General features: G+C 40.8%; 1 protein-coding gene across 1 annotated transcript in view; it reads right to left on the bottom strand.

Annotated features, from left to right (window-relative positions):
- The window catches only part of plppr4b (phospholipid phosphatase related 4b), a 37,224-nt gene that overhangs the window by 20,053 nt on the left and 3,548 nt on the right, over positions 1 to 13,623 (bottom strand). The window contains exon 2 of the mRNA XM_019258419.2: positions 3,741 to 3,926. Coding sequence (XP_019113964.1) covers positions 3,741 to 3,926 — 186 coding nt within the window. The remainder of the gene's footprint in view (positions 1 to 3,740; positions 3,927 to 13,623) is intronic.

The following is a 13,623-nucleotide window of genomic DNA, read 5'->3' as shown; positions in this document are numbered from 1 at the left end:
CCCCAGCAACAATGAATACCCCTCAGGATGGGTGGTGTGCACTTAATTTATGGAGTGAGAGAGATCTTTTAAGGCTGCTTTTGTGTCTGCATCGGGAGGTATGAAGACAGCAGTGATGATTATGACAGAGAGCTCCCTTGGAAGATAGAAGGGCCGACATTTAACTGTTAGAAGCTCAATGTCCGGGGAGCAAAGAGGGCGGATTCTATTTGTGTTCATGCACCATTTGTTGCTGATATAGATGCACACTGAGAGCTTCACTTCTATCTGCTCGGAAAGTAGCTAGCCCCTCAATACTAATTGCGTTCTCTGTGACCATCATTTAGCCAGGTCTCAGTGAAAATCAGTACACCTCCCGTTTTGTTGTTAAGTCCAGCCTGATATAGTCCAGTTTATTTTCAAATGAGCTGACGTTAGCCAACAGGATTGACGGTAATGTGTCCTGCATATGTTAGCTCTTAGCTTGGCACTGGTCCCTCCTCGTTTGCCCCTCTTCTGCCTCCGCGTACACCACCTCCATTTCCTCCGCATCCTCTGATGTTGGATATTGCTGTAGTGAAGAGCCGGTGTGGTGCAGGTCTCTCCCAGGGGACGTAGCAGTCCGAGGGTCTGTAGTAAGTCTGCGGTGTTTGGATTGATAGTTCTCGTTTTACCGACTGTGTGCAGGGACAGTAGGTTTTGTCGATCATAAGACAGTCTCTCCTCTCTTCGCCGTTGAAAAATCGGATGTTGGTCATCACTTTTCTATGGAAAAATTATCCTATCTTTATTCAAGACATAAACATTTTGCTCACACTCAAATAAGTCCTCTTTTGGACATATTTGAATGCGAGCACATTAGATTTGAGAGCGCAGACTTTAGATCTGAACGCGTAGACTTATATTTGACATATTTGAGTGTGAGTGAAATGTTTGTGTCCAAGAAGAAAGAGAATGTGAAAGCATGTGATTTTTGAGTCCAAGCACACATTTTAAAAGAAAGCAGCAGAAATCTGAGTGTGAGCACAAAATGTGAGCACGAGAAGGAGAAATCATGCTCTCAAACTGAAGATCTACGCTCTTAAATAAAGATAGGATACTTCTTCCATACTTTTCCCGGTGTTTCTGCCGTGAGCTATTGCAGTTGCTGCCTTCATGGTGCCGCTGTTTCCATACTTTATCTCAAGGGGCAGCTCATCCCAGCATGCACTAGGTAACGACCAGTCTCTTGTTTATTTCTGATTATTTGTTATTGTTGTTATTGTTACTTTCATATTCATATTTATACAATTTTATATCTTGACATCGTGCCTGGACACAGATGTAAACAGTCTTATCTCGGTCTCAGAACCTGCTGGGATTGGCCGTTTGATGCGGGCGGTGTCCCACAGCTCAATCTATCTATGGCCCTCTAAACTCAATTTTAAGCCAAGAGTGCAAGCCAAGAGTTCTCCTTCCTGTGTGATACTCTCATACACACAAATACACACTCCATATGTGACACGTGGTGTCGCACTGGGATACCTGGCTGTCTGCAGAGCAACTGTCTGAGATCAGGGCAGGTGGAGGAGGCAGAGGAGAAGAAAAGGAAGCCATGTCAGTGATGGATAGAGAGAGGGATTACAAATACTTATGCCTAATATACAGTGTTGGGCACATTACTTTGAAAAAGTAATTAGTTACAGTTACTAGTTACTTACCCAAAAAAGTAACTGAGTTAGTAACTGAGTTACTACACTATAAAAGTAACTAGTTACCCAGGAAAGTAACTAATGCGTTACTTTTTTAAGTCAAAAAATGCCAAATAATTTGAGGTGAGGTGTTATCTACTAATCTCTGAAACCGTCTGCTATTGTCTGATGGCGATTTAGCCTCTGGGGACAATGGCCAATGTTTCTGGGTTCCCAGTGTGGCTAGCATAAAAAAGCAGTCTGCAGTCCAATTCACAACTTGATAATCACATCTCTATAAACAGACATTTCCATATGAATTCAATTAATATAAAAGACAAGCTAATAAAAAGCTAAATTGTAATCAGGCGATGTCCTGACTGTTGCAATGAAAAACCTGACTGATCAGTTCTACTCTGACCACAAATGGAAACTCTTCTGGTGTCCCCACACATTCTGAACTCATATATAGATATCTGTTTGCAGAGATGAATGCCATACATACTGTATATAGTAGTGCTGTCAAAATTAACGCGTTAATTTTGTCGATTAATTTTAAAGAATTAACGCGTTAAAAAAAATTAACGCAATTAACGCGGTTTTGTTTACTTCCGGTGGCGGCCGCCATTTTGGATGTGGCAAAGTAGAGCTTTGTTTCCCAGATATATTAGTGTGTGTGTGAATGGGTGTATAAGAGGCATTAACTTAAAGCCCTCACGGAGACTGCGCCCTGGGCGGTCGCCCACATTGCCCACAGCTAAAACCGGCCCTGCTTGTATTAGTTTACGGGCAGATCTGCCACATCCAATATGGCGGACACGTTAACGTATCGCAACAACGGACCAACCTGCTCAATGAGGCGTCTATGTATATGTCTATGATCTATCCTAACTAAAGGAGAGTCTATGGTGTAAAGATGGATAAGGACAGACTTTTAAGGGGAACATTTCATTTTAAAAAGTTGCCCGACGGCTCGTTGGACAAAAACAAGGTAATTTGCACAGTTTGCAAAACTGAATTTAAATTCCACAGAAGTAACACGACTTTAACATATCACCTCAAAAGCAAAACACCCTGCTGAAATTACCTCCACGGGACCTCGCCAGTGTGGCAGAGTGTGGCACTCGTCAGTATATTTCCTCATTCTGGCTTTTTTCTATTTGCACTGTGCATATGTGCACCTTAAGCCAATAAAATGAATTAATTTAAATATACTTTCTCTGTGTTTATTCTACATTAATTTGATCATTTTACATAAATAAATATTTATTATAAGCTTCAGTCTCAGAAAAATGCATTTATTGATACATTTATTGATAGATTAATCGCAAGATTTTTGCGATTAATTAGTTAATTTTTTTAAAATCGATTGACAGCCCTAGTATATACATATTATATATACTATATGCTCATTATATCCATAATTGTATGAGACAGTGTCAGACATGTCACTGATGACTCAGTCATCTTGTCACACTGAAGGCTGTTAAACCAGGATGGGGAAACAATGCAGCAAGGCACTGTGGTCTTTTTTGCTTCAACAGCTTTAACAAATTCACAGCAGACGCTCTCCCAAACACAGCCTCCATCTTTGTATTCATCACAAGTTCACCAGATATCTTCCCCAGCACCAGCCAGATAGGCACGATCTTATAATTTCACCAGAGGAACACAAACTGAATTAGAATAACTTAATATAATTAATTGAAGCCACTAATTTTCACTCAAAAAGTCACTCGAACACAGAGTGATTGTTGGGTAGCCCAATAGAGGAAAGCCTCAGGTCTTCTTCTGCTCAAGTTGCAGGGAGATGGATGCGCTCTGGGGAGTAACGTGTAATCAGCTGATATAAGCAGTATACACACAAACTAAGTTTTGGAATTCAGGAGCACTATCTGACATTATAACACACATAAGTGTGGCCATCCCACTGACTTCACCATGTAACACTAATGTCCCATGTTTGATTCCTGTTCAGGACTTTCAGTATGCTTCAGTATGACAGGACACTGTCAGGTAAACAAATGTCACAGGATGTATTTCACTGTTTTAAATCCTCTTAAAATATGGTTAGTGTCAGAGTTTTCTTACCGTTATGGCAGGTCCGGCGAAGGCTAGGCTGAGAAGCATCAGCAGGGGGATGACTTCATGGTTGGGGTCGATGTAGGGCAGGCTCAGGCTGCGGTCATGGCAGGTGAAGCCGGACTTCACTGGCTTGAACACATCTGTCCACTCCAGGAAGTAGAGACTGACCACAGAGGATACCAGGATTGGCAGCTATTGATGGCAGAAAGAAAAAAATATGAAGGAGTTCAAAGTCATAAAGCTAAGGCAGGAGGCAGTGAATACTGCAAATGTCTCCATAACTCTATGGTTCAATGACCATGCTAATTTGATCTGATAATGAGAACGAAGGCATGGAAAACAGTTTTCATGACCTGAGGGGGGTGAGGGTGGTGCTGAGGGTGATGGAAGATGGCATGTGGAATGAATTGCTTTTATGAACATGAAGTGCTCCAACTGGGCTCAGCATTAACTACTGCATGAGTACTTCTGACAAACCAAATGAGTAACAGCTAGTCGTGTTTATTACAGCCAGAACAAGGTTTTAAAATCAGAGTGACCAATCTGAATGTACTTTAATCCCAACCATGAAAAGTGAAAGTAATAAAGCTGCTATTGATCTCTCAGCTGTAATCACAGTGCTTCAGTGGTCTGTGGCAGATCCACAGATCAACTCTTGGCTAGTTAGACAAATTTCTGCTTTAGACATGCTGAATGGCTGACCTCAGCAGTTTCACCACTGACCTGTCAGTGTTACCGTACTGAGCACTATGAGTTGGTGGTTATCCAGTCCTGTCAAGAGCAGAACTGACTAGAGCCGAGAAGACAGAGTTCAGATAAACTGAGACACCCAGTGTCCTATCCTGACTATCAGTGTTATAAAAATTAGGATTATACTGGGCTGCAGATGTTTTAACTCTTAGAGGGAGTGTGTGTGTTTTGTCTTTTGCATATCTCGTGTACTTCCCTTATCTAGCATGTGTTTGCTGAAGCTGGCAGGGAAAGGTAATTAAAAAATGGACAAGAGAGACAGATTAAGGGAAGTGTCATTTTGGACAAGAAACATAATGTTCATTACTAAGGGGAAAACCAAAAAAGGAAATTGTTAGTGGGAAGATGTCCGAGACAGCCCATTTTGAGAAAGAATTGTATAAGAACCACCTGACAGAGCTCCTCGGAGAGCCTTTTCTCTGTAACCCTCTTGTGTGTTGCACTGTTAAATGCTCCTTCTTGTACAAGAATATTAAATTCAACTTAAACTTTGATACTCTGAATCCAGTCCTCCTTATTCAAAGGTTCTCCTTAAAAAATCTTAAAAAGTCTTTTCCTCAGAGTTTCCATTAGGCCATAAAAAATAACATGTCACATAGAAGGAAAACTAGAGACAAGATCCATGTGAAAGCTGTTTACTTATATGCAAGTTAGTTATAGAATATAGTTTTGTTACCTTATAGGAATTTTATATGGATCTTTATTGAGCCACCATGTTTCTACAGTAGCCCAGAATAGACAAACTGAACAGTGGCTATGAATAGGACCTTTCTTATTTTTTGTAAATTTCACAGCCACTGTAGTTTCTCTTACATACTTAAAAGGTGGGGATGAGGTTTGCTTATTATTCAGTCTGAATACTCACTAATAGATGGCACTATCCTCACACTGGACCTTCTATCTTCTCTTACAATTAATCATTGCTGCTTTTAGATTGTATATTACAACTTTGTTGTGTTTCCTTTTCTGATGATGCACAAATATCTTAAAATCACTGGCCTTAATTCCTAGACTTTATATTAGAATGTCAAGCACATAAAGGATCTAAAAAGATACAAAACTTTCATCCATCCATCCATTTTCTACTGCTCATCTGGGGTCGGGTCGTGGTGGCAGCAGGTTTAGCAGGGCACTCCAGATGTCCTTCTCCTCAGCAACCCATTCCAGCTCCGCCTGGTGGGTGCCGAGGTGTTCCCACACTAGATGGGCTATGCAGTCCCTCCAGTGGGTTCTGGGTCTGTCCTGTGAGGCCCTCCCAGTTGGATGTGCCTCCTAATGAAGGTGCCCATGGGCCAAAGAAGCAGTGACTCTACTCCAAGCTCCTTCTGGATGTCCAAACTCTAAGGCTGAGCCCGGCCACTAGACGAAGTAAGGTCATTTTCGTCCGCTAGTTTCCACGATCTTATTCTTTCAGTGACTAGCCAAAGCACATGACCCTAGGTGAGGGTTAGAATGTAGATGTAATGAAAAAATCAAGAGCTTAGCCTTCTGTACTGCACAAACCCACCCCTAAGTACAAAACTGCCTGCATCAAAACTTTATATTGGTGGTCTATATCGAATCTAATGTAATCTAATCAATATTTAGTGAGCAGCAGTGTATGTTTGGCTTTTTGAATGGTCACTGGGATGAACTGGCAGCATGGCTCATGTTTCTATACTGCAGAAACAAGACTGAAGTTTTAACCGTTCATGAAAAACCATCATCATATAATGAGCAGAGAGATGGACTGAAATGATACAACTGAGCCAAATAAACAAGACCTACGACTCAATAAAAGTCTGGTAATAACCCTGCAGATCTCTTGGGGGTAACGTGAGCAGGTGAAATCGCTCTGAGAGAGAGACTTAACAAGAAAGAAATGAAAACTCAAGTATGCACATCCTGCTGTGTCTGAAATTCCTTCCCAAATCTTTTCTAACCACCCCCCTGACTCTGTGCAGCACAGAGAAGAGATGTGCATGTGTGTGCTGATGTGTAATTGAAGGCAGTAAAGTGTCCACAAAGGCCTGCAGTGAGACGCGTCACTGGGAGCTGCTCTGTGGCCCACAGCATCATGGGTTTTATCATGCAGTTTAATACCCTGATCAGTGGTACATGGCGGCAGGCATGCTGCTCACTTGGCTCATGTTAAGTAGAACACCGTGATGGAGGAAGGTCCCACAAGGAGCCCAACACAGGGGCATCTCTTCAAGTCACTTATACACACACACACACACACCACCACCACACAGGGGGCCTCTGTTTGCATACTTCCTTCCTTCCTTTTTTCTGTTCTGTTCTATCATTCCCTTCTTAGTTTCCTCCCATCCTCTTTGACAAATAGAGAGGTTTTATCAATCAGTTGATTCAACACTAGTAGCAACCTCAGGGCACTCTGAGATGGAGATAAAAGACAAGTCAACAGTACATCCTCCATGAGCTTTTGAGAGTTCAGAATCAAAAAGGGTGTGTCTGGTTCCATCGACATGAAACATCTCAACATGAATCAGCTCAGCATGTCTCTTGTGTGCAGTTCTAGTTCAAGTTTATACACAGTACTCGAGTTGAGGGGGGGGGGGCATCTCCCCTGGGGGAAAAATGGTCTTTTCCATCATCCCTCTTCTAAAATGGTCATCCCTTCTTCCATCCCTTATGGCATTTTATCAATGCATGTGAAAATTACTTATATTTAACACTGGAAATAGAATTACCATTCAACATTTACGGGGGGCTTTATGATAATCAGTCTATTACCTATGTCAGTGGTTTTCAAAGTGTGAGGCGCGCCTCCCTTGGGGGCGCCAGAGGACTTCAGGGGAGGCGCGGCGGGGAAAAAAAATCCACAAAACGACACAGTATGTCTTATCTTTGCTGTTTCGTGTCAAAACTTCTATTTCAGCGCGAAGAAACGCTGCTAATGTCTCTGCTAATGTCTCCTGCTAATGTCTCCTGCTAATGTCTCCTGCTAATGTCTCTGCTTTAGTTTGAATCAGTCATGAAGCTCCTGGTTGTTACATAAAGACAAAGAGGCTTTGACAGTGAAGTGAGACCTCTTGCTGCGATATACTACCTTTGGGTTTACTTCATTCTGGATCGTCATTGGTGGGTCAAAGGTGAATGTGGGCGGTACTAATAGATTCTCCTGACTCTGATTGGTCGACAGGTGACAGGTGTCAATCATCCACACTCTGTGTTGTTTTAGCCTTAGCAGCACCGCTAGCTGCTACCTGCTGCTTCATATTCTTTAATACCGCTTGTTTCAAACATCGCGTCGTCTTAAAACTCGAAGTCTTCTTTCCTCCTCCTTAAATTGTGTTTTTTTAAGTGAAGATGTTTTTTAACAAAAATGTGTTTAAATGTATTTAAATATGTTTAAAAACACACAAAGATGTTAAAAACATACACAAAGTTGTGTTTAAAAAATATTTGAGCACATTCACAAATAAAGATATTTAAAATGTTTTTACAAATATGTTTAAAAAAGATGTGAATGACATGATGTCCATAGTTAAGTGGTTATTGTTTCTTTCCGATAAATAGTATTGTCTTGTGCAGGCCATGCAACTGAGAATGCAAGCTATGAATCAGATGGGATTTAGGATTTGCCATGTCTAGCAAGTCACCCTAAAATTGACTATAATGCAAGAAATTGCATCTAAGAAATACAAAATTTTCTGGGGCAGGACCCCTAGACCCCCCTGCTGGAAAATATGTCACATAAATGAAAAATTTCACCATCCCCCCTGGTTTCATTTTACAACTCGACTACTGTTTATACATTGAAGACTGTTTGAATCAACTAAAAAAATCCTTCTGCATTAATATTAGTCCTCTGGATAATTAGAATGCCACATGGTCACCAATCCTAACATCTGTGTCCTAAAGACTAAGCACTGAGCAACATCTGATCCATTTAAACTCTGTTTAACTCTGTTCTGTTTTTTTTTGTTGTTGTTGTTGTTTGTCAGTTGATTTGGAATATGGTTTATTTTCATTACAGTTTGTGTATAGTGATTTTCACTTTTAACTTTATTATTAATATCAACTATTAACTTTCACTCTGAATAATCTGCTAATTGTTTCCTTAATTTAACCTAGAGACCTACAATAATATAAATTGAATAATAATTGCTGTTTATATTTTTATCTGGTATGAACAATCCATTTATTGTTTAATGGTCTCAGCTCTATTTGTGTATGCTATAAATTAAAAATGCTACAAAGAAACAAAAATGTTGACAATAGACTCAAAAAATTGGGTGTGAAATAATGCAAGTTGTAAGAATTATAACTTTGGCACACAAACCACAAATCTCACTGATTACGATGGATTAAAGAGCATCATTTGAAGACCTGAAGACTGAATACTGAGAATAGACGAGGGACTTCTCAGCACACTAATCCTTTCCACAGAAAACAATGTACGAACACTAACAAAGGACAGGAGAGTAAAGAGAGATCTAACAAACCGCTTTAAGATTAAATGACTTTTATTGTTACATTCATAAATTCTAGTGAGTTATGTGTTGGATCTTGAGTGGATGAATAAATGCATGCTTGAAGCAATGTGCAGGCAAGAAACATCCTGCTTGCATTCCTTATTGAAACCAGCTCATGCGGCCCCCCACTGAGTTCCCATCATCCCCCTCTCAGGTCTGTTTTCTTGGCTCACTGTCAGCCTTCCTCACCTCGTCCAGCTTTAAGCTTGTGGAAAACGATAAATGTAGGTCAGTGACGTCGACACTCGCACTGCTCATGCTCTGCAGAGGAAGCTGCTCAAGGAGGAATACTGTATTCTGCGGACATCAAAGTAGATTTTTTATGTCACATCCTGTTACTTTGAAAGTGCAGCGTGATTTGCTCAGGCCAACAGCAGCTAATCATATTTGATACGCTTTAGTGTCTCCACACATTCCTTTCACAACCTTTTCATCTCATCATTTTTGCTTGTGCTGTTCAGATCAATGTAAACACAATTACCTAGCTATCTTACTTAAATATGTCTTACAGAACTTATGACACTTATTTCAAAATATCACACATGATACAGTGCAAAGAATGTTAGGGTTAGGGTTAGAGTGGGATCCAGGCCATAGCAAGGCTACCTGTGAAGTAGACATTCACTGATTGGCTGGAGAAAGTCACATGATTCTGCTCTTTCATTAAGAGACGTGGGCACCATTTTAAAAGCCCATGGAAGTGACCATATATGGTGCCTCCCCTGATAAAGGGTTATGGTTGTGATGTCACAACTTACCACTCCCCTCCCTCGTCATCATCATACTCATAAAACAGCAATCAGCCAATCAGAAGAGAGTGAAAGAGTAGATTAAATTTATTTTAAAAATGGATTTCATAACTTAATAACTGTAAAAGTGTAGAATAAGTACTGCTCGCATAGAATCAAGTGACAATTTTTGAGTGGGATATATTTAGTTTGTCCAGTTGTTGGTAGTGTTAGAGAGGATGCACTCTCTGAAGAGCTGGGTCTTTTTCGGGTTCTGCCATATGTCACTCCTCTCAAAGTTTTCCTGACAACAGTCCCTGTGCTGGCTCCCATGTGCTCCTGGCTGGGCCTCAGTGATTACAGAGATGAGAGAACAGGAAGGAGACAGTGCAGTCTGAATAATAGATGTGTAAAAATGGAAAACAGCCTCCAGTGGGTTTTGGCTTGCAGTTATGTTTGGTGGGTGCTGGGCCAACAGAACCAACAGTCATTGAACGTTCTCGGTGAAGTGATTCAAGTCTCTTCACTACGTGTTCATAGTGACCCACAGAGCTGAGGATAACAATATGATGATGAAAATGCTGTAAAAAAATATACTTAGCTTTTATTGTGCGTTTTGTCTGATGTTTGGCAAAAGGATTACTGCGGGCATGTCTCTGCCATGTTGTGGCCGCAAAGCTGATTTTGTCTGTCCTCCATGAGACTTGGCCTGCTCAGATTTTCTCATTTTCCTTGGCATGTATGCAAATATCATAAGTAATGAAATTGTTTTCCTTTTGGCTGTTTTTATAATGAAAGTTTGCACAAGGTGTTTTATTTTGAAAAAATCGACAGAGTTCTCAATGTTGTTGTGTCTGACGTCCATCCAGCTCAAGCTGTTCTGTGTAGACCGATGCTAGCTGCTCACAGCGACCATCTAAAACAGAACAGCCCAGTATTCTCGTCAGAGCAGAACAGAGAGCTGCATCTGGGATGCTTCTGAACTGAACAGCAGTGCTTGTGGTGGGGTTTGAAACGCATTGCATCCATGTCTGCTGGAATTTAGCCTTTAAACTCAAAATGAGTGGAGATAGGTGGAGAGAGAGTATGTAATTTTAAATGTACAAATGTTCTACTGAGTGTGAACCACAAGAAGCAAATGATTCATGAGGCACTGGATCATTTCTTATTTTTAAAAGTATGTGTTCAGCAGTTCAGTGTTATACTATGACATAACTGGACCATTATTATTGGTGCATCAACATGTAAACAGCACTGGTGGAACCGACTGAGGTAGAACAATTTTAACTGCTTAGTCCTGTGTTGAATTAGTCCTCGTCCTGTGTTCTGACTGTCTGTCACTGTTGAACATATGCTCTGCCTTGTGCTGCATACTGTATCTTTCTGTGTAACTAATGTTACTATTAGTATTAGTTAGTGACTGGCTTCACTAACTGAATGGCTGTTGAGCAGGCTGCCTTATAAACTAACTGGCTGACTGTATTGACAGTGATGAGTGAATCTGCTGCAGGCTCAAAGAGCAAACAGTACGAACAGCAGAGATAAAGCTCCGAGCAGAGCATCCCAGTATCCCTTACGCTCTCTCTGAAAAGCCTCGGCTCCTCTGGGAGGGTTCAGCTCAGCAGAGATGCTCCATTGCCCTACATCTGCTAACACGCACTGCCAGCCAACTCTCTGTGTCTCCATTCTCTTTGTCTCCCTCAGATTCTTTCATACACAAAGACTATCTTTCTCTCTTCCCCCCTGTTTGTCTGCCAGCCCTGGTGTAGCTTTTCCAAGTCTGATAAGATGCTAAAGGTTCTGGATCCAAGCTCAAAATAAAAAGCATTACAAAAGCAGATTTCAAGCAGGTCAGACATGTACATGACCAATCACACTATGAAGACAGTTAATATGATGACAACACTTGATGTGTTCAGTGTGTTTAGTCTAAAATCAAAAGTTTTTCACATTTTTTCTCTTTGCAAAGAAGTTACAAGTTATTGAAAATACACAAACATTGATTTAATCTTTAGATTCCCCTTGAACACTCCAAATGCACAATGTACTTTAACTAATCAGTATATACTGTATGACAACAGCAAGGTCACTGTGTAACCATCTCCAACATGTTTTCACTCTCAGCTCATCAGATACAGCAGCTTTGGTAGAGTCCCTACGCTTCAGAGTAGAATGCTGTACGTAGCATCAGTTCTGCATGTGAAAGGCTCTGCAGTCAAGCTATAAACATCAATGTGCAACATCTAGTTAGACTTTCAAAATAAAACCTGCTTAGAAATATTTCATATTTTATGAGTTTAAACTGTTGAGCAAACTACCTGGTTTGTGTTCAAATAAGTGACATAATTAGTGTGAGCTTGAAGTTGAGTTAAATAAAAAGAAGTCATGGTTGACATTTGGTTTTACATAGGACTCCTGTGTGAATGTGTTTGTTTGACCAAACTGGTTATTCTTTATATGTCTATGTACCTGTACACCTCTAGCAATACTCAATACTTTGGGTGTCAATTGTCTATAGAAACGTCATAACCAATAAATAACTCAAACAAATTATTAAAACTGTCAGTATGATGTGTTTCACTTCAGCAACATGTGATACAACCAAACCTAAGGCACACATGTTGCATTAGTTTGACAGTCATCAGTGAGTTTACAGATAATACTTAAGCCATCAATCAGATTACCACTACTGCGCATGTGCGTAGGGGTGTGTGTGTGTGTATGTGACAGAAAGGCAGACGCGGCAGTGGAAGCTGCAGCCGCAGTTTCGAGAGAAAAGCAAAGTAAAAAAAAAAAAAAAAACGATGCGTCGACTGCTAAATTAGTTGTCAACGATTTTGTTCGTCAACATAATCGTGACTAATCATGGCAGCCCTGGTCTGAAGTCTGTCTCTGGTCCATTCTGCGCCAATCACCTTCATACACCAACATGTAGTGTGACACATGTTCCTGTATCTGACAGACAGACCATGTTGTGTATGAGAAAGTAAGTTAACACACGCGTTTAGTGAGGAAGGGGTCTTGACTCTTTGTCCTTTATCTAGGCTAATGGCCACGTCCCTCCCTACAATTATACATGTGATTTAATCTTTTGTTTCTGCTCTGTTTTAGATAACAGTTGTTCAGCCTCCTCATGTTTCCATTTGTTCCACTTTGGAGGAGAAGCAGCCTGAGGCTTCACAGTGGAGCCCCACTGCACTTTGCTCAGTCCAAACTAAAGCAGAGCAGCCAGCCGGGTACAGAGACACACAGATCATATCTGCAGCTGCTACTCAACGCCGCATATGGAATTTCAATCTAACAAAACCAGTTCATAATTGATCACCAGTAATGGGATTATAGTAATTATATTACAGTGTCTTATATTAGTTCACTTTGTTCTTACGTGTTGATTCTAGCGGGCATGGGTATATGACGTGGTTTTGTTCTATCCTCTGCACAAACTTATACCTACCAATTGGGACTTTTTATAATCATATGACTTCAGTGAGAGGGTGTTTAGACCAAACCTTTAACTTATTTCTGACTAGGTAGAGGTTGAAGAGGAGGGACTGGAGAAAAGCTCATCCTTCAGTTGGAATGTGATTTCTGGCTGCTCAACAGCCGCACAAAGCTGGAAAACAAAGAGAACGTTCAAACTCAATGCAGCAAAGACCAACATATCCTCCCTGCCTGGTAATGTTGTGGAGAAAACTTCCAAAACGTAATGAAATAACAACACAGAGACAGCTGCTTGCGAATCCGAACGAACCTTTACTTTTCTTTTTCACAGCCTTTTATACCAATTTTTACGTCACTCTCGCATCACTGTTACATAGTAAAATCACCGTCCTGTACTTTCTCATAATCATATGTCCGTGTTCTGAGCGTCACGTGAACGTAATATTGTTTATGTGTTTCCCATGAGCCTGCATGGTGTGTGTGTGTGTG

This window comes from Larimichthys crocea, unplaced genomic scaffold (genome assembly GCF_000972845.2).
Source record: "Larimichthys crocea isolate SSNF unplaced genomic scaffold, L_crocea_2.0 scaffold234, whole genome shotgun sequence".
Taxonomy (NCBI): Eukaryota; Metazoa; Chordata; class Actinopteri; family Sciaenidae; genus Larimichthys; species Larimichthys crocea.
Note: the sequence above shows the minus strand (reverse complement) of the source record. Positions and strands in the feature narration are given on the sequence as shown.